This window comes from Macrobrachium rosenbergii, chromosome 6 (genome assembly GCF_040412425.1).
Source record: "Macrobrachium rosenbergii isolate ZJJX-2024 chromosome 6, ASM4041242v1, whole genome shotgun sequence".
NCBI classification, from domain to species: domain Eukaryota; kingdom Metazoa; phylum Arthropoda; class Malacostraca; order Decapoda; family Palaemonidae; genus Macrobrachium; species Macrobrachium rosenbergii.
The window spans coordinates 7,302,195-7,324,694 of record NC_089746.1 but is presented as its reverse complement, the minus strand read 5'-3'; the positions used below and the strand labels follow the sequence as shown (position 1 = coordinate 7,324,694).

At 35.9% G+C, this 22,500-nt stretch overlaps 1 protein-coding gene across 2 annotated transcripts in view; it reads right to left on the bottom strand.

Moving 5' to 3' along the window:
- Pgant2 (polypeptide N-acetylgalactosaminyltransferase 2) overlaps nt 1-22,500 on the bottom strand; it is a 311,225-nt gene that overhangs the window by 155,776 nt on the left and 132,949 nt on the right. For both annotated transcript variants that reach the window (XM_067104808.1, XM_067104807.1), the window contains one exon: nt 19,313-19,617. In XM_067104808.1, coding sequence (XP_066960909.1) covers nt 19,313-19,617 — 305 coding nt within the window. The remainder of the gene's footprint in view (nt 1-19,312; nt 19,618-22,500) is intronic.

The window sequence follows — 22,500 nt, the reverse complement described above, 5'->3', positions numbered from 1 at the left end:
GTGCAGACAATACACACTTTGTAAAGATGAATATTTCTGAACATGAGCAGCAAAAAGATGATATGCAGAATCGCGTTGATGCTGACAAGTATTTATAAGAATCAGCAACTTCTTCATGAGTGAAGTCGTATGATACATTTACATAATTTACACAATTTCCACTAATTATTTTCAAAGGAAAGTCCGCAAGTGTTAAACATTAAGAGCCCTGCAAAATTAAAATGGCTTGTTTAAATCATTTTCGAGTAAAATTACTCGTGATTAATGCAAGGACATTAAGCTGAGTGTAACCTATTCCAATAATTTTTTCGTGGAATCTCTCCCGTGCTCAAACTAAAAGTTTAAATGATCTGTATCGATCATTTTCAAGAATATCTCGACATAACGACCTCGGCGTAAAATGACTCTTAAGAATAAAAAAAATAAAAATGTTCCAGTAAATTTTACGAAAATGATCGCACGTTCTCTAATTAGCTTCCACTCAAGAAAATAAATAAAACGACGAGGATGAAAATGACACTTAAAAAATGCTGACATTCTTTTCATATTTCTTGGTAATTACCTACAGTACACGCACTGGTTAATAAGGCTTCTTACAGGCACGAGTGTTACTCACAAGTGTAAACGTGAATAGTTGACTCGAACATATCTATTTCGAAATTCCGAGCACTGGAAGACATGTGCAACAAAATCTTTTAGGTGATTTTAATACCATCATTATCATACATCCCCTCATTACGACGGGGTTTCGTTTTGCGCATTCATGGGATTATTTGCAGCTTTTCGTCGCTAATTTTGTTTTCCGCCCTCCATTATCCCCGTCTTTATCTTTTGGTAATCTGACCAACCCCTCCCACATTCTCCTGTGACCTAAGTTTGTTATGAGTGTTTACCTGAAGTGAAAATCAACCGTTGTTTCTACAACACATTATTAAACCCTTTTACTTACAGGGTATATCCATGATTTATTGCGAAATGGCTGATGCCATTCAATTAGTTTCGCTTTAATAAGCGCTTGTTAACCTTATACTATTACAAGGCACTGTTACGGCTGACGTGAATGTAGTCAAACATAGTCAGTTGGTTTTGAATATAAAACTAACAGATTCTATAAAACAATGATACATTGATAAGATACATTCTTTTTAACACCTTACTTGATAAAGTACTTTTAGTTTTCTGAAAAGAAAACCATTGTGCCGGCTTTGTCTGTCCGTCCACACTTTTTCCGTCCGCACTTTTTTCTGTCCGCACTTTTTCTGTCCGCCCTCAGATCTTGAAAAGCTACTAAGGCTAGAGGGCTGCAAATTGCCATGTTGATCATCCACCCTCCAATCATCAAACATACCAAATTGCAGACCTCTAGCCTCAGTAATTTTTATTTTATTTAAGGTTAAGATTAGCCACAATGGTGCTTCTGGCAACGATATAGGCCAGGCCACCAACGGGCCGTGGTTAAAGTTTCGTGGGCCGCGGTTCATACAGCATTATACCGAGACCACCGAAAAATAGATCTGCTTTCGGTGGCCTTGATTAAACGCTGTCGCTGCTGTACAGAAAACTTGATTGCACCGAAGAAACTTCGGCGCATTTTTTACTTGTCTGTCATCAAAACGGATAACGTTTTACGCTCACCCCAGAACAAAGACGAGCAAACGGACATACAAATATACCCTCTCTCTCTCTCTCTCTCTCTCTCTCTCTCTCTCTCTCTCTCTCTCTCTCTCTCTCTCTCTCTCTCTCATAATGGTTCAAATGAAAAGATCGTTAATTATTATCCAAATTAGTAAATGTTAGCAAACTTATACCTATAAAGAACCGATTTGGAAAACAATAACATATCCTCTGCCTCGAGTAAATATCTAAATGTGAAAAGGGTAAATAAAAATAGGACTAGGGACAACGTTTTTGGCTCCCGGCCAATGCAGGGGACCCCAATCAGTCTAGAATCTGTATCGATGACGCGATTCCAGAGAGATCTTTAGTTCTACTTCGAATTCCACATTAGAACGAGTTTAACGAAAATGCAGACATACAGACATAAAGATACTATCTTCAAATACACAGCTTATTATTATTATTATTATTATTATTATTATTATTATTATTATTATTATTATTATTGTTGTTGCTGCTCCAAATCTGTATATATTTACGTGAAATAGGAAAGCATCCACAAAACGAACGGCTCACAAGATACTATCCTCAAATATACAGCTTATTATTTTTATTATTATTATTATTGCTCCAAATCTGTATATATTTACGTGAAATAAGAAAGCATCCACACAACGAAAAGCCTACAGACGGAACTTAAAAAACAGAGAAAGGGCATAAAGCAATAATGAATAAAGAGAGGGCATAAAACAAACAGCACATAAAAGCAAATATGAATAAAGAAAGGGCATAAAACAAGCAGCATATAAAACCAAATATGAACAATGAAAGGCCATCAAACAAGTAGAACATAAAAGCAAATATGAATAAAGAAAGGGTACAAAACAAATAGCACATAAAAACAAATATGAACAAAGGAAGGCCATCAAACAAATAGAACATAAAAGCAAATATGAATAAAGAAAGGGTACAAAACAAATAGCACATAAAAGCAAATATGAACAAAGAAAGGCCATCAAACAAACAGAACATAAAAGCAAATATGAGTAAAGAAAGGGCATAAAACAAATAGCACATAAAAGCAAATATGGATAAACAAACAGTCTGACAATAAAATGTATCGCTTTAATAAAAGGCTTCACACCCCACTGACACCACCACTTCACAGTCCTGCTTGATATCTCATTTAGGACAAGCAACCAATTAGTTTCGCATTTGGGGTTAAGCTCATCATCAATAAATAATCTTGAATTAGACAGCTGATGGTTCTAGCTTCAGCTATCTTCCTTACAATTCAGGGAGTTCACGCACAGAATTCATGCTTATGGAAAATAAAAAGTTTGATCAAGTCCAGAAAGTTATTTTCGTTTTAACTACATCCAAAATATCATTCATAAGTGTTGCACCCTCCAATACTCAGTCTTTTATTAAACAGTTAAGAGTTCTAGCCTCTCTGAAACACTATGTTACTTGCTATTCAGCAGTTCACGCAAGAATCTTTATGCACAAAAAATAGAAAAAATAAAAAATAAAAAGAGATTCATTCCAGATTTCAAGTTAATTTTTATCAAATTGTTCCGCAATGTCATCACGAGTACTAATCTGTTTTATGCAAGCATACTGCTATACGCGCGTTCAGGGGCAAATAAATATTCGTATATTCTTTTCAGGATACATAAAAAACCAACAGTCCCATTCATGGCAAAAATTTTGTCAAATTTTGTTTTATGAAACAGTAACAATCACAATAACACAAGTAAGTTTGATAAAAACAAAGAAATATATAACCATGACATACACAACAATAACAAAGAATCATAAAGAAAGAAATGGCGATAGCTATCTACGGAGGGAAAAATTCAAGAGTATTTGAAAAAGTTACCTGCCTGCAACACGAGCATTTGTAAAACTTCTCGGCTCTTTGATTTCACAGCAGAGGAAAACCCTGGAAAAATTTTAAGAAAAAGGCAAGAAAAAGGTCTGGCATTTGTCCACTGCCTGCTACAACTTCTTCCCTTGCTTATTCATCGCTCGTGGCTAGCACAACACTAATTAGCATAATTTTCAGCGGTTTTTTTTTTTGGGTGGGGGGCAACTTTCTCTCTCGAAAAGATTAAAAAAATAACAAAATTCTAAAAAAGGGGAATTTTTACTGCAGAGGAGATTGCCACTCTCACAATATCATAGCATATAAGCGCAATGACAGACTCAGTACACAAGGCTAATGGTAAGGAGGAGGAGGAGGAGGAGGAGGAGGAGGAGGAGGAGGAGGAGGAGGTGGAGGAGAAGGAGGAGGAGGCGAGTGGGGATATGAGGGCTTTGGGAGGAGGTGTGTGTGTGTTTTACTGTTGTTAAAGAATTAGATGACAATAAAAATAGAGATGCGCCAGTTTTAAAAACATTCTGTAGGCCCGTCTAGAAGCTTCTTTCATTCTATCTTACACAATAACAGTTCACGAAGAAAAAACAGATGGAAAAACAATAACATGATTGTAAGGCCAATAAACACTTCAAAAATAACTAATCAGCAGTCATGTTTCAAGCGCGCAGACGACACAGCAACAATCCACACGGCAAACAACGCTTAGTAATCGAATCTGATACATAACAATAACAAGCCCAACCAACAGAAATAACATACGACAAAATAGGCAGTAATACCAATAACAAAATTAAATCTATTGTTCCGAAATAGCGTCAACAAACCTTTGAAGCCCAACACCTGAAACTATCAAGATAATGCAATAAACCTCCTACAGTTGAGAAGCTAAAACTGACAAGATCACGCCCATAAACTCTTGTATCTAAGCTGAAACTGACAATACATGGCACATAAAATCCTATACTTTAGCTGAAACTGTAAAGATAGCGGACATAACCTCCTGTACATCCTGCACCTTAGCTGAAACTGACAAGATTAAGCACATAAAATCCTATACTTTAGCTGAAACTGACAAGATTAAGCACATAAAATCCTATACTTTAGCTGAAACTGAAAATACAAAGCACATAAACTCCAATACCTAAGCTGAAACTGACAAGGTCATGGGCACAACCTCCTGTGCTTGAGCTGAAACTGACAAGACAGAGCACATCACCTCCTATACCCAAGCTGAAACTGACAAGATCATGCAACATAACCTTCTATACCCAAGCTGAAACTGACAACATCATGCAACATAACCTTCTGCACCCACGCTGAAACTGACAAGATCATGCAGCATAACCTTCTATACCCAAGCTGAAACTGACAAGATCATGCAATATAACCTCCTAAACCTTAGCTGAAACTGACAAGATTATGCAACATAACCTCCTATACCTTAGCTGAAACTGACAAGATCATGCAATATAACCTCCTATACCTTAGCTGAAACTGACAAGATCATGCACATAACCAACTCTACTTAAGCTGAAACTGACAAGATAGAGCACATCATCTCCTATACCTTAGCTTAAACTGAAAAGATCATGTACTTGACCAGTCAGTATCATGCCCGCATGGGCATGCATATTATCTAAATAAAATAATCACTTACATAAAACTGAATAAGTCTAAACTCATGACCAACGTCCAAGCTATCGTGTATACAAATAACTGAATCTAAATGAGCATCATAAGTACCTTATTGCTCTTGATATTCATGCAGCAAGCGGCATTTCTTATAAACAGATTCCTCACACCCTTTTCTCAATTCTTCAGAATTCAACCCTTACTTCTTACCATAAATGTTTATTTTAAAAAAAAATCAGGTAAACGGAGATTTACGAAGAAGCATAAATTTAAAGCTTTCAAGTAGCGAAAATAAAAAGCCTTAGAAAAATGTTCAATAAAGAGGCAGGAGACAAAGTATGACCTCATTCTACGACAACCTTTTTCCCCTGGTTACTTGCCGCCCGTGGCGATCACTACGCTAATTGGCATAATATTGCCACTTTTTTCTTTCTGTTTTTTTCTTCCTCTCCAGCAGATACACCTTGAATTCCCGAAAAATCGGGCGATTAAAAAAGAACTTCTGAGAAAAAATACGAGCTTCACTGCAATGAAGTCAGCAACACAGCGCAATTCCATAGCGTAAAAAGTGTAATGAAGATGAGTACACTCGAGCAGCGGTGGTGGTGGTGGCGGTGGTAGGGGAGGGGGGGGGGGAGGTGGAGGTGGTGGGGGAGAGGGAGAGGGAGGGGGAGGGTGTGAGGGGTTGGGGTAGGAGAAGTACCGAGTAAATTGACGTTGTCTCCAGACTTCTACAAGATGAGGCAAGAATAAATATGACAGTGTTAATATTTATTCTGACGGATTGGCTCAAAATTCTTTCACAAAAAATGACCACTACATTATAAAAAACATATTTTTAGTAGCAATAACAAGATGACGACAACAGGAGGACGGCCTATAAATATGTTTTTTATAATATCAACGCCAAAATGAAAATAACAAAATCATTGCTGTATCCGCAAACAACGAGCACCCACGAGACTGTCAAAGCAAAATCGGAGCCTGATAACGTCCAGTAATTAAACTAGACAAACAACAACAACGAAAAAACGAAAATCCATCACAAAAAAAAAAATTCTAAAATAAAAAACAACCCCAAATGGAGATATTCGCTCCGAATCACACGGCAGCGACCACATCTCAAAAAAAAAGAAGCTCTTTCTATCTACTCGTACGTCAGACCTAGGTGGGCCCTTTGATGATAGATAGAATAAAAAAAAAAATAGCTGTTCCTGCCTATCTTTAATGCCATCCTTTTTTGGGTCTCACTTTGAAGATGCTACCGACACAAATTTCAGAGTCTTTCACATGAGAGTTGGGAGACAAGATAAGTAATTTTTGATCGAGTGAATATGTATGCTATTAGTGATTTTGAGTATATACAGTATATGTATACATACATATATATATTGTATGTATATAAACATCGGTCAATGCTCTTTTGCGATCATTGAAGCTATGGCATGCTGACTGTGGTTGATGACTTGATGGGTGAACTTCGGGCAATAAATCTACTGTCATATTTGTCCAGAGGTCTATCAGATTTTATGAATGAATTAAAATGACAAAAAAATTAATTTGGCTATCAATTAGGCTAGTTCGGAATTCATGGTCTCCTAAAGTGCGTGTAATTAGGGCAAAACAAAAAAACTCTCCGTTAAGACGATAATCTTACTTGTGCATCTCCCACATGCTGGCTTATGTAATTCTCATTGAAAGTTCAAAAAACTCTCAAATGCTAGTATAAGCACCATTAAACCATTCTTTTTTTCTTCACCACATGAAAAGGTGGTCCAATGACACTGGCAATGAAATGAAAAGCTAAACCGATGGTAAATAGTTTCCTATATTTTTTCTTCATTTCAGAATATCAGAAGCTCAATATCAGTCAGTACTGAATATTACAAAAACATGTAATCGAAGGACATAGTATAATACAAGAACCTTATTAGAGAACCTCATCTCACACTGGTAAACCAACTCATCCACTATGGAAACCATATTTCCCCGACTTGGAAAGTCATGTGTGAGTGATGCCATAGGTAATAAACCAACCCCTTCACTGTGGAAGCCACTTTTTCCCGACTTGGAAAATTATCTCACAATATGTAAGTGACGCCTCATGTAACTCACCGCAATTAAAATATAGAAAGATAAATTATATTCCCATGGTGGGGGAGAATTAGGTTACTGACAATTAAGAGAAAAAACCTCTGCTATCTAGCAGTTCCGAACGACTAGAGTATTAGTGAAGAGAGGTTTGTTTACCAAACACTACTGAGGACTGAAAAGGCTCTCCATTTGAAACTTCTCTTGTTTTCCTTCATTTGGTCTCAGTGTTTTCAACTACTCTGGAATCTCGTTTGCTCAACAGTAAATAAAAATCAAATATAACTTTCCTAATAAGAATTATGTAAATGAAAGTTTGTTATGTAAGCGTACAATTACCAATAAGGTAAAAAGCTAACCTTTTTGAGTCCGGGTCCAGCTTCTTTGTGACTTGAAATTAAATCATTTTTTTTTTCCAGTTCATGATCAAGCTTCCTCGTAATCCCACTACTCTGTGAGTCCCCAAACATTAGGAGATTCTTTCAATATACAAGACGTGCCCTTAAACTACAAACGCTGCAGGGCGCTGTGACTCATTAGTATTTCTTCACCTAACAAGAAGAAACGGTCTCTCCTATTCAGTTTCCTTGATAGAGCTCAACTACGAGATGGAAAGCCTTTCCACCTTACAGTGAGTAGATTTATTTTCTATATATTTCTCTGGGATTCTGAATTACGGTGTTGGTGGGTATGTGCTATCACAACTTCTTCAGGTGCAGAAAAATGATTTGACATATAAACAAGATTCTGATTACTCAGCCTTCTGATGTGGAGAGAGAGAGAGAGAGAGAGAGAGAGAGATGATGTTATTTACTTTATGATTCCAGTGAGGTTAAATCGATTTGCTGATAGGTAATACTGTAAGGAATTTATGTTAACATTTAATGCAAGAGAGAAAACCAGAAGTTTAAGAGAGATAATGCAGAATCTAGTAATCAAAACATCATTCTACTAAAAGCGCATTCACAAGCGCAAATAAACAGTAATAGGAAATAAAAACATAATTCCCCAAGATGTGAATTAGCAAATGCATTTATGTAAATAAGCACATACACATACGCATTATTAATGTTGCTTCACTTTCCCATATCTGCATTTCCTTCGTAATACCAAAACAACCTCATGGCTGATGTACATAAAGCACAAAATAAACCCTCTCAGTGCAACAGTCGAAAACCGTTTAATAGTTTTGATTTGTCAAAGTGATAACACTTGAGGCTGTGTATATTTAGCTTGGGGCAGTGATCGGATCTACAAACACTACCTGAAAGGTTGTCAAAACTCCCCAGTATGACGCCACAAGAGATACATTCCGTGTCGAACTCCCATGTAAGCTGTCATTCATATCGCGATTTCTGGCAACTCGACTTCGACCCCCTCAAGCATTTACATCCAGCATTTCCAAAGCATAAACATGTCAACATCACAGTTTCACCTCTCTCTCTCTCCAAATATATAAACGAATGGAATGAAAATTATAACAGCATTTCAATCAAGTGTTTACACATGACACCGCATCTAGCGTTTCCAAAGCTTAAGTTTGTCAACATCACAATCTCTCTCTCTCTCTCTCTCTCTCTCTCTCTCTCTCTCTCTCTCTCTCTCTCAATTCAAATATGTAAATGAATGCAATGAAAATTATAACAGCCATTATCAATCGAGTGTTTACACATGACACTGCAGGCGAGGCGCACTAGCCTCAGGCACTTATAAAATTGCTTCGAAAGTAAAAATGGGCTTCTCTCTCTCTCTCTCTCTCTCTCTCTCTCTCTCTCTCTCTCTCTCTCTCTCTCTCCGGAAAACCATGAATTAACGTCCCCTACAGGAGAAGACATTACAATGCGTTCGTCTCTGCCATGTCTCCATCTACCATCGCCATATGTTTGAGCTGGTAAAAAAAAAAATTGTTGAGGCCTTTTTTTTTCCTCCTTGCCCAATTCAACAAAGAAAACCTCATCTCTCATAATTCATCACAAGTAGCAGCACACACACGTATCTCCTCACTGTTGTTGCTCTAAACAGGAACTGACCAATGCAGAAAGCCACGTACCATAAACTTATAATGGAGTGGTTGAGAGACACCAGCTGCCCTGCAGAGAGAGAGAGAGAGAGAGAGAGAGAGAGAGAGAGAGAGAGAGAGAGAGAGAGAATGATTACGTGCTGTTCTACTGAGAGAGAGAGAGAGAGAGAGAGAGAGAGAGAATAGTTACGTGCTGTTATACTGAGAGAGAGAGAGAGAGAGAGAGAGAGAGAGAGAGAGAGAGAGAGAGAGAGAGAGAGAGAGAGAATAATTACGTGCTGTTATACTGAGAGAGAGAGAGAGAGAGAATGATTACGTGCTGTTATACTGAGAGAGAGAGAGAGAGAGAGAGAGAGAGAGAGAGAGAGAGAGAATAGTTACGTGCTATTATACTGAGAAAGCGAGAGAGCGCGAGAGAGAGAGAGAGAGAGAGAGAGAGAGAGAGAGAGAGAATAGTTACGTGCTATTATACTGAGAAAGAGAGAGAGAGAGAGAGAGAGAGAGAGAGAGAGAGAGAGAGAGAGAGAGAGAGAGAGAGAGAATGATTACGTGCTGTTCTACTGAGAGAGAGAGAGAGAGAGATTACGTGCTGTTCTACTGAGAGAGAGAGAGAGAGAGAGAGAGAGAGAGAATGATTACGTGCTGTTATACTGAGAAAGAGAGAGAGAGAAAATGATTACGTGCTGTTATACTGAGAGAGAGAGAGAGAGAGAGAGAGAGAGAGAGAGAGAGAGAGAGAGAGAGAGAGAGAGAGAGAATTATTACGTCTGTTATACTGAGAGAGAGAGAGAGAGAGAGAGAGAGAGAGAGAAAGAACAATGGTTACGTGCTGTTATACTTTGCTACTGTTACTTTTTACGTCATAAACATAAAAGGGAATAACTGCCACGCATTCCAGATGACATTCCCCCACAATATACTACGGCCCTTCCCGGCAATGGAAGCAATTAGAAAGGATTTTTATCACGATTCACTTTCACACTAATTCAGCGCATCACATGCAAATTCTCAGCCGAGTACATTTAAGCATGAGAATGTCATTTGCAGAGAAGTGAGTTCCTAACTATTCTGAGAGACCATATAATTACTAATTTATTACTGCAATACGCACTTCTCACGATGTTCATGTCTCCCATTAAAAAAAAATAATAATGAACGCTCTTACGTAAGTATTTTTAAAAAAATTAATTAATACTCTTACGTAAATACTGAATAGATTTCTAACGCACAAAGAAATGAATGGTACATTACGCTCCAGAAATATCACATTTGCGAAATTTATGGCAGTAATAAAGCTGGTATATATATTCCAGCAGCTGCTAAATTTGACGGAAGCACTCGGGATAATGGAAGGATATTGAAGGTAGCAGGAGAGAGACGACAGTTCCCAGAAAGGACGGACTGGGTTTTTTCTTCAGAGTCAGGAAGGCTGAAAACGTTTTAAATTTCTTACCCGAATATGTTCAAATTTTTTACCCTCCGAAAATGTTTGAATTTATTATTCGAAGATGTTTAAATTACTCAACGAAAATGTTTACATTTCTCACCGAAAATGTGTAAATTTCGTATCCGAAAAATTTTAAATCTCTTATCCAAAAATATTAAAATTTCTGATCCGAAAATGTTTAAATTTCTTATTGGAAAATGATAAACTTCTTATCCGAAGATGTTTAAGTTTCTTATCCAAAAATGTCAAAATTTCTGATCCGAACATGTTTAAACTTCTTATCCGAAAATGTTTAAATTTCTTATCCATAAAACCTTTAAATTTCTCATTGAAAATGTGTAAATCTCTTATCCGAAAATATTTAAATATCTTACCCAAAAATTTCTAAATTTCTTCTCCGAAAATGTTTAAACTTCTTATCCGAAAATGTTTAAATTTTTATCCAAAAACCTCTAAATTTCTTCTCCGAAAATGTTTACACTTCTTATCCGAAAATGTTTAGATTTTTTATCCAAAAATCTCTCTAAGTTTCTTTTCCGAAAATGTTTAAACTTATCTGAAAATGTTTAAATTTCTTATCAAGAAATCTCTAAGTTTTTTCTCCGAAAATGTTTAAACTTCTTATCCGAAAATGTTTACATTTCTTATCAAGAAATCTCTAAATTTCTTCTCCGAAAACGTTTAAACATCTTATCCGAAAATGTTTAAATTTCTTATCCGAAAATGTTTAAATTTCTTATCCAAAAAATGTTTAAATTTCTTATCCAAAAATGTCAAAATTTCTAATCCGAAAATGTTTAAACTTCTTATCCGAAAATTTTTTAATTTCTTATCCAAAAATATTAACATTTCTGATCCGAAAATGTTTAAACTTCTTATCCGAAAATGTTTAAATCTCTTATCCAAAAATCTCTAAATTTCTTCTTCGAAAATATTTAAACTTCTTATCCGTAAATGTTGAAATTTCTCATCCAAAAAATATCAAAATTTCTGATCCGAAAATGTTTAAATTTCTTGTCAATAGGCGATCTAATGTTTCTGAAAACCGGCATACCATCAGGCACAACAAAGAAACTGGTGTATTCTTAGAAATGACACACTCGGGAATCGTGGAAAAAATGACAAACTTTCTGATTTAAAATATTCTTACTGGTTTGTTTAGTTCAACTGACCTTTACGTACATGTGTCTAAGGGTTGTAACGTCGCCATTTCGTATTCAACCAAGAGCACCAATAAGCTGAAAAAGCAACGCTAAACATGTGACGAGGAAAACCGTGACGGTATCCAACATTCAGGAGATACTGCCTGTATATTTATCAACATGAAACTATTTCATAATGAGGTGCATTCCTCAGCGATTTATAAAACCATCGTCCTTGAAACATATATTTACGAGAATTTTACATACGTACATACATACATAATACACACATTATGTATATATATATATATATATATATATATATATATATATATATATATATATATATATATATATATATATATATATATATATATATATATATATATATATATATATATATATATATATATATATATATATATATATATATATATATATATGTAAGTATGTATGTATGAGCATAAAATGCTTTTTAAATTTATGTCTCAAGTATGATAGTTGTATAATAAAATAATAGATAAATATATATATATATATATATATATATATATATATATATATATATATATATATATATATATATATATAAAATGTTATTTTACCAAAGAAGAAAACTCCAAACTGCCACGCAAGTTACATTGGCAGTCTGTACCATCCAAGGCTGTTAAGCAAACTCAGAAAAGCATCAGCTGCAAAGCTTCAAAAGGTCTGGCGTCAGCGAAAGATGTAACTCCCTTCAGGCTGTTTCAAGTCTCATCAGCTGATTCTAGCATTCTTTGCAATAGGGCATTGTTGGTTAATGAACAGTGACGTCAACAGCCGTATCAGCAACAACAACAACATTAACAGTAACAAATATAGCGACATCAGTTACGATAATAATGTTTTGGTTCAAGTCAAATGTCAAATGTTAAAAACAAAAATTGTGAGATTGGTAGAATAAGCTCGACTGGCAGTTTGTTTCATAATAATAATAATAATAATAATAATAATAATAATAATAATAATAATAATAATAATAATAACAACATTGATTTCTAGAATGTGTTCGACTTGTTTAAATATAACAACAATAATAAAAAATTCAAACATTCTTCACATTCTTTACTCATTTTTTCCAACACATCTCCAGTGAGCTGGTGAAAAAATGTTCACACAGTTATGAAACAAATTACACCCAAAAATGCGCTCTCAGAGCTACACTTGCATTAATAATTAACACTTGTCAGTGACGTTGAATGAAAGGACTTTATATCCTTTTTCATTTGACGAAAAGCTAAATTATCATATGAACGCTGAGCAGACATCGATAAGTAGGACGGGTGGGGTATCTGACAAGTTTACGGACAATTTTTTTGACAAAAATTTGACGATTAATGTAACGGTTATGACAGCGTCAGGAGGGACTTATATGATGAACGTTGTGTAATTTCACTGTCTTTATGAAAAGTAAAAATTAACAAGGAAATTGCACAGCTCAGGATGATTCTCCTTGAACCCTCATAAAACTGGCTGCCTCGACGCCAATGAATTTATTTGCTGATTCTTAATTTTATTTGGTTTCTTGTTTTAAATATTTTCCTATTTACTGTCCACACCTATATATTCAAGTTTAGTTCCATTGTGGTCGTCTCTGTTGGTTTACAGAGACCAGAGGTTAACACCAGGCCTCCTGACCCCTTCAGCATCTTGCCATACCTAGGGCAATGGCATGGGCCCATTCTGGCAAACAGACAAATTAATACAAACCAGTACCATCCTTTGTGGAACCAATGTGGCCCTCATGGTTGCTTTGCATTAATGGATGAATCTATTGTCGGTAAAAGAGCAAACAAGTAAAAATAAAGCTCTGTATGAACCGCGGCCCATGAAACTTTCAGCCACGGCCCGGTGGTGGCATGTCATACAGCGTTGCCAGACGCACGATCATGGGTAACTTTAACCTTAAATAAAGTAAAAACTTCTGAGGCTAGAGGGGCTGCAATTTGGTATGTTTGATGATTGGAGGTGGACGATCAACATACCAATGTGCAGCCCTCTAGCCTCAGTAGTTTTTAAGATCTGAGGCGGACAGAATAAAGTGCGGACAGAAAAAAGTGGACGGACAGACAAAGTCATCGCAATAGTTTTCATTAACAGAAAACTAAAAATGGAACAAAACGTTAACAATTTTTCTCTTCCTTTCAGAATTTTAGCCTCCAGGAAGAAGTGATACAAGAAACTAAAGAAGGGCAGCACAGAACAGCAGATGACACATGTGCGTTGGAATTCGGTACGACCTGCTTCAGAGAAAGGCCGCTGTCATGAATTGGTTGTTGTCAACAATGAGGAGGAAAAAGAAAGGAGACTTAGAAAATACAAGAAATGCGGAGCACATTTTCTTTACGAATCTGTATTTTTGTTCCTTTTGCTCAACTTCACGATATGGACATAAGTCCAGAATAATGAACTATAAAAATATTAAGGAATTAGGCGCAAGCGCACGCATATACAAACGCGAACACACGCGCACACACACACACTCATATATATTCTGTATATATATAAATGGATATATATGAATATATACAGTATATAATACATGCATTTACAGCATATATGTATGTGTATATATATATATATATATATATATATATATATATATATATATTTCTTAGCTTCTTGTTTATTTGAACACGTCTTTCTTAGCTTCTTATTTCCTTTGTAACATATATATATATATATATATATATATATATATATATATATATATATATATATGTATATATATATATATGTATATTTATATATGTATATATATATATATTACAGAGGAAAGAAAGCAGCCAAGAAAATTGTGTTCCTTGAAACCCATCCACTCATAAATCCATTACTGAAGAATGTCCGTATGCTATAGCATTCTTCAATCGCGACAAATGGAAGTGTTCCCAATAGAAATAAATGCCATGCTTCTCGGTACAGACGGAATTCATAAGAGCTATAATTCACCGACCTCTAGAAATATTCCTGTAATTGAAGATCAACATCATATATTCTTTACGTACAGAAAGTGGCATGGATAAAGGGTAAAAGCGTTTCTATTTTCAGCACACAAGCAGGAACTGAATAGACGGAATATGTGTGTATATGTACGTATGTATGTATGTGTGTATATATATAATTTATATATATACACACATATATATATATATATATATATATATATATATATATATATATATATATATATATATATATATATATATATATATATATATATATATATATATATATATATATATATAATATATATGTGTGTGTGTGTATTATGAAAAGTTTCATTTACCTTTAACAACGTGACATCTCTACCACCACACCGAATATCTTACTTTCTGGAGAAAAATGAGATTTAAATCAGTCTCAATGGCGAATCTGATCCGCTCATCATAAATTCACTTAGAAAAGTGCTCGGCTGAAGTGGTCCAAGCATTCATTTGCATACATTATACACCAATACTTAACAGTAAATTCGCAAGCAATACATGAGTCCTCGCATTTATAAACCGTATATGTGTTTCAATGTCAAACCTATTTACTGACAGAAGGAGCCACTTCGAATATGAAAGTGTGTCAAAGTGTCTTTAGCTTAACATTTCACGGACAATTTTAACTGAATGGTTTAACACTATACTTTGACGTCACTGACGCATACTGAAGAACTGTCAACAGTTCACTGGCGTTTTTAAAAGTATGCGTTTCGCCGAGTGAATCTCATGACAACGAAAAGAAAAAACATTCCCATATTCTGAATCATTCTAACTTTCTAACTTAAAGATTTAATACTATACTCTGACGTCACTGATGCATACTGAAGTGTTGTCAACACTTCAATCGCTTCTATAAATACACACGTTTCGTCGAGTGAATCTCATTGTATAAAAAGAGAAAAAAAATGTTCCTCATTCTCTGAAATATTCTAACCGAATGATTTAGTCCTATAATCTACCGTCACTGACGTATACTGAAGTGCTGTCAACAGTTCACACGCTTCTTGAAAGGTTCACGTTTTCTCGAGCGAATCTCATCACAAAACAAGCAAAAAATGCGCCGAAGTGTCTTCGGCGCAACAGAGTTTTCTGTACATCGTACAATCAAGGTCATCGAAAATAGATCTATCTTTCGGTGGTCTCGGTATAATGCTGTATGAGCCGCGGCCCATGAAACTTTAATCACTGCCCGGTGGTGGCCTTTCCTACATTGTTGCCAGAAGCACCATTACGTCTAACTTTAAACTTAAATAAAAAAAAAAAAAAATACTGGGGCTAGAGGGCTGCAATTTGCTATGTCTGACGATTGGAGGGTGGATGATCAACGTACCAATTCGCAACCCTCTAGCCTCGGTAGTTTTTAAGATCTGGGGGCGGACAGAAAAAAGTGCGCACAGAAAAAAGTGCGGACGGACAGACAAAGCAGGCACAATAGTTTTCTTTTTAGAAAAATAAAAAGAAAAAATCAAAGTTGATAAAATTTCACTATCACTGTAACCTTTCCCTTTAAGGATTATTACTAAGATTTGACCTCTTTCAGTGTCCTCATTCCCGCCTTTACTTCCTACCCTACGAACCCCACAAAAACACGCTCACTGGTTCTTAACGATTCAGTAGGTACCTGACAAGAGACGGGGTCGGTGTCTGACCTTCGCACATTCTCAACTTTTTTGCCCGTAACGTATTCCTGTATTTTTAATCTATTTTTTACTACTGTAGTTTGATGTATCACAACGGGTAAAACGCAGTGTAAGTTAGAAGCTGTATTCCATATTAATATAAGTAATATGCTACCTTGTACAACGTTAACATAAGTGGGATAGCACGTGTGTATGTTACGAATAATTAAACCACACATGATTTATGAATGATGACGTAATTTCTGACAACGATCTCCACGTGTATAAAAGTACAGTATATTGTTCCGTTGACACACAGCATACACACACGTAAATATATATTATATATGTGTGTGTGTATGTGTGTGTGTCTGTGCTAGAGCATACCGGTTACAAAGTAATCCAACATTTGCATATGTATACAAAAGTACGGTAACATGTAAATCCTACAGCACCCTGTAAAAAATAATTCCAGCAGACACCTACAGTATACCCCCGGGACCAAGGCCTACCTAAAAGCTTCCAATAACGCCCGCACCACTAACAAATTTAAACGACAGTAATTACACAGTTAATTAAACCAGTCATGAGACTTTAATCAGGCATCATCGAGTCTTTACTACGATCGCGTGGGCGCTACCTTTGAGCGGCGTTACTAATATTCCTATTAGCCTACTCGTGCTTCTTTGCTTTTTCACAAAAAACACTACTAAAAAAACCACTACTCGTGTGTCCTTGTTTTTTCGCGAGAAACACCACTTAAAATAAAAAACCATTACCCGTGCTTCCTCGCTTTTTCACGAGAAACACTACTAAAAATCCTACTACTCGTGCGTCCTTGTTTTTTCGCGAGAAACACTACTAAAAAAACTACTCTTCCTTGTTTTTTTTCGTGAGAAACACTATTTAAAATAAAAAACCATTACCCGTGCTTCTTCGCTTTTTTACGAAAAACACTACTAAAAAACTACTACTCGTGCTTCTTTGCTTTTCACGATAAACACTACAAGAAAAACTACTCCGGTTTTTTTTTTTGCTTTTTCACTAGAAACACTATTAAAAAGGCAAAAAACTACTACTCATGCTTTTTTGCTTTTCACGAGAAACACCAAGAAAAACTAATAGACGCGCCTTTCTGCTTTTTACGGGAAACATTACTAAAAAATAAACAAAACTTCTACTCGTGCTTCTTTGCTTTTTAAATGAAACTCTACTAAAAAAAAAAGAAAAAACTACCGCGAGTGCGTCTTTTCTTTTTCACGAGAAACACGACAGAAAAAAAAAAAACTTTAAAATCGCACAAGCCACACACACACTCGACAGGATGGGCAGACCCCCATTATCAGGAAGACGGTGACGCAGGTGACGGGAGTCACGCCACGGGAATTCTATTGAACGCGTTGCAAGGGAGCATTTGCAACCCTATCCGATCGATTAAGGGGCGAATTCTACAGTAAATCGCGGAAAAATGTCTTCACGAACGCACAAGGCATTGTCGACAAATACGCACAGTGGCAAAGTACCATTGATAACATTATACAAAATCAACATTATAACTGTCTCAAATGTGTTTACTGCAAAGTAAAATATTGAATGAGGTCACACGTCCTTGGTTCAGGCGTACAAGTTAATCATTCAGAGCGACACTTAAAAGTTTGAATACAAACTTTTCCACTGAACGTTCTCACGATTAGTAAGACACCAAAGTTTTAAAGTTTTAGTCACGCTGCGTTAAACAAAAACGAAAGTCAAATACATGCTTGGACAAATTAATGTTTATAACTGGAAGCAGTTATAACCTTCATTTAAAAGAACAACTATGTCACAGGAATATCCTTCAGAGAGATGCCGCACTGAACTCACGTTGAACCTGCCTTCCACTTCAAGGCTTCATTCAGAAAGAAAAACATACTGAATTTCTTCTGGGTCAACATCAAGGCTGTCGGCAAAAAAAAAAAAAAAAAAAAACTCACATCCATACATTCACACTTTGTCCCGTACGCAACTCTGAAATGCTATACAGTTCCCAATAAATAATAATAATAATAATAATAATAATAATAATAATAATAATAATAATAATAATAATAATAATAATAATAATACCATTATCGATGCTTCAACGGTGCTGGCTTTACATCGGACTTCTTCATTTATTTTCTGTGACTTGGTGGGTCATGTCCTCCGGCGCTGGAAGCGACAACAAGAGCATGCTTTTACCGCGTATATTTTCTCTACGTACACGGCAAATACTCCCGATTTCTTCCGTACCCTTTCTCAAAAGGACCTCACGAACGAATGCTCGATAGCTTAATACATTTGCATCCAAGAAAAAGAGGCATCATCGGACAAACAGAAAAAGTTCTGCAACTTTACACCGATGAAGTAGCGATAATTTTCAATGACACTTGTGTCAAACAGGGTCTCTTCTCGAAATTATAATATTAATATTGATATTAATAACCACGCGAATAATAAATGGTTTGTCGTGGGATATTTCCACAACGCAATCGATGGTACCAACTAATATCATCCGGGATATACATATATAATGTGTATGTATATATATATATATATATATATATATATATATATATATATATATATATATATATATATATATTCAATGTGAATGATATATTTAATACACATGATACCTAATATATGTTTTCTCTTTTATTCCGTTCCCATAATGAACATACACAAGCGAAAACGGCAACACCCAATTTTCCATTTTAAATGAAACGCATACACACACACACACACACACACACACACACACAGAATCCCGAATATAAGAGAAACCGAGCAGCCCACATTCGGCAAAACTCACGTGAAGTGTCTGGTGTCGGGAATGGCTCGGTTGGAGGCCAGCTTATCGCTTTCGGCCTGGTTGAATTTATTCCGGGCGTAGGCGTCGGCCCCGGGGCTGAGGGTGGCTGCCGCGATGTAGGCCTCCTCGTCCAGGAACAAGGAGGGCCTGATGCCCCCTCCGGACCCTCCAGCAGCCCCGGACCCATGTCCGCCAGCCGGCCCGCCCGCACCTCCTGCCGAGGAGGATCTCGATGCCGACGACCCCGACCCCTGCTGCGAGGTCACGGCCGAGACCTTCAGTCGCAGCGCGAGGTTTTCTGATCCCTGCGAAATGCAAAGCAACAAAAGGTTATTACACGAAAAATAACAATTTGTCTTAGTCCTATAATTCAACTTATAACTGATAGGATCCCTGTTCTGTTCGTATAGTATAGGGTTATGATGATATGTCATTTCAAGAAGTCATAATGACCAGAGCGTCAATGCATAAGAGAGAGAGAGAGAGAGAGAGAGAGAGAGAGAGAGAGAGAGAGAGAGAGAGAGAGAGAGAGAGATTAAGCAGCCAATACGCAACACAAGCCATTGCAAAATGAAAACCAGCAAGCGATAGTTAAAAAATAAGACTAATAAGACTTCCAGTGTGGACCTTTGGGCCGTACCTTACCAACCAACACCAGTCATAATATTCTATGTATATAATACTTGCTTGAAGATTTCAGGAATCTCTGAGTCCACAGGAATACATCCTAGACTTTACAAACAATTCCTAAGGGTTACAGTACCTTAAGAATATTAGATACAGCGGTCAAACTCTAGATGGAGCTCTATGGCTCTATCTAGCATTACTGATCGCGGCTCAGAGCTACAGCGAGATCCACCTTGTGCTTGAGAAATGCTTTACCTGCCGACCCGACGTCTTGCAACCTTAAACAATTCGTTACAAAGCTCCGCACTGTATTTCTGTATGAATTCAAGAGAGTACTGGAATACTCGGGTATGTTAAAAAAAAAAAATTACCTCTGTACAGAATCTCTCTCTCTCTCTCTCTCTCTCTCTCTCTCTCTCTCTCTCATGGCAGTTATGGTTTGGCTTATATAGACAACATGGGATTCTGCTCAAAAATAAAAAAGCATGACGCATGAATACACAAGTATACAAACAGAATTCTATGAAGATGATGACAACTGTATTAATAATCATTAAAGCAGCAACAAAAGAAACAACTACACGCACACACATACATACATACATACATACACACACACATATATATATATATATATATATATATATATATATATATATATACACTATATATATATATATATTAGCATCTGTATACCCGATGAACTCCAACAGTGTAACTTTGAAACAAAAACAAAATCTCACTGGAATCGTCACGAGGAAAGGATTATAAGGATTTACGATTTAACTCTATTCGGACGCCACGTCTTTGTCTGACAGCCAGCAATACAAATAATCTTGATAATTATCATTCTGGCGAGGTGAAAACTGTAATGAGATTTATGATGGTTTTTCATGCTAATCCCGCATGTTTTCTTAAATATAATATAATAGTAATATTCGTACGACATAGTATTATATAATAATAATAATAATAATAATAATAATAATAATAATGCTGTATATCAGGTCCACAATAATATTCAGTGGTGAATTATTATTGATTTGATAAAAAAGTTATAAAAGTTTTCGAACCCTGTCCTGGGTTCATCTTCAGTCTAATTCACCACTGAATATTATTGTGGACCTGCTATACAGCATATCCCGCTCTCGATCTATAGGAGAAAGACCTAAATAATAATAATAACAATAATAATAATAATAATAATAATAATAATAATAATAATAATAATAATAATAATAATAAGGCATAGCCGTATTATAACAATAAGAATATACATAAGGCGCACAGTAATATAATAATAATAATAATAATAATAATAATAATAATAATAATAATAATAATAATAATAATAATACCTTCAAAAATCACGCCACTGATGAATTAATAGTGAAAATTACGACAAGCTATTATTAATCTTATCGAAAATGACCGTTTCTTTCCGAGGCAATAAAACGAACGAATGGAAACGATTGCTTTGAACTTATTCCATTCTCTCTGATAAAGGAAACAGTATTTCAAAAAACTTCTTAAGAGTTGGGTATACTTCCACCAACACAACTCCAATTACTTTACTTTCTAGGGGTCATCTAACCTAGCATATATTTTACGTAATATAATAAATAATATCGCAGTTGGCCGCAGAGCCACTGCATAATTAACAACCGACCTTTCAATTAATCAGTCAATTACCCGCTGAGTGCTATTATCGCAATGCGTGAGTATCGCTTAATATGGCTGGAATCATGATAACTGCGTTACGAGACCACAGAGAGAGAGAGAGAGAGAGAGAGAGAGAGAGAGAGAGAGAGAGAGAGAGAGAGAGAGAGAGAGGACCTATTAGATGACAGCAACGCTTTTAAATTGATTAGCAGGGTCCATTGCCACAAATGCAACATCAAAAGATATTATTATTATTATTATTATTATTATTATTATTATTATTATTATTATTATTATTATATTACATCAAAAAGCCTTATTGCTTAACTCTCACTAAATGAGAAAAGTGGAATCGATGAAAAGTTAGAGGAGTTCGACAGCAGAGTAGGAAGAGGTCGATGGCATGCGATAGAAAATATGACAGAAAGCACTGTCGCTGGGGTTAAGAGGATAAACTGAAAAGAGCCTTCAGTGTCATCTACAGTGTGGCGCACAGCGCAAACTGTAAGCGATAGCTCCATACAGCCACGATAGTAAAAAGGGCAATAAGTAGTTTTTCACATCATGAAGTTTCTCCTGACAGAAATATAAAAACAATTGTCACTGCCACATTTATCCCTCAACTGCTGAAACCTTCCTGAGCGTAAATTAACCGCTTTAATTAGCCCAGAGGCATTATTATCATTATTTATTAATCCTCTCGTTTAGTTTCCTGTTTCAGAGATCCACAGTAGGCCTCCTATTCCGTTTAATGCCTAACTCCACTTGCAGCCGCCTTACTGTAAATATTGCAGGACTTAGCTGTCCAATCTGTTATGCTTAACATTATCCGATCATCGAGGCTAACAATATCAATAATAATAAAAAAAATTCGAAGAAATCATTACTGGAAGCACAGC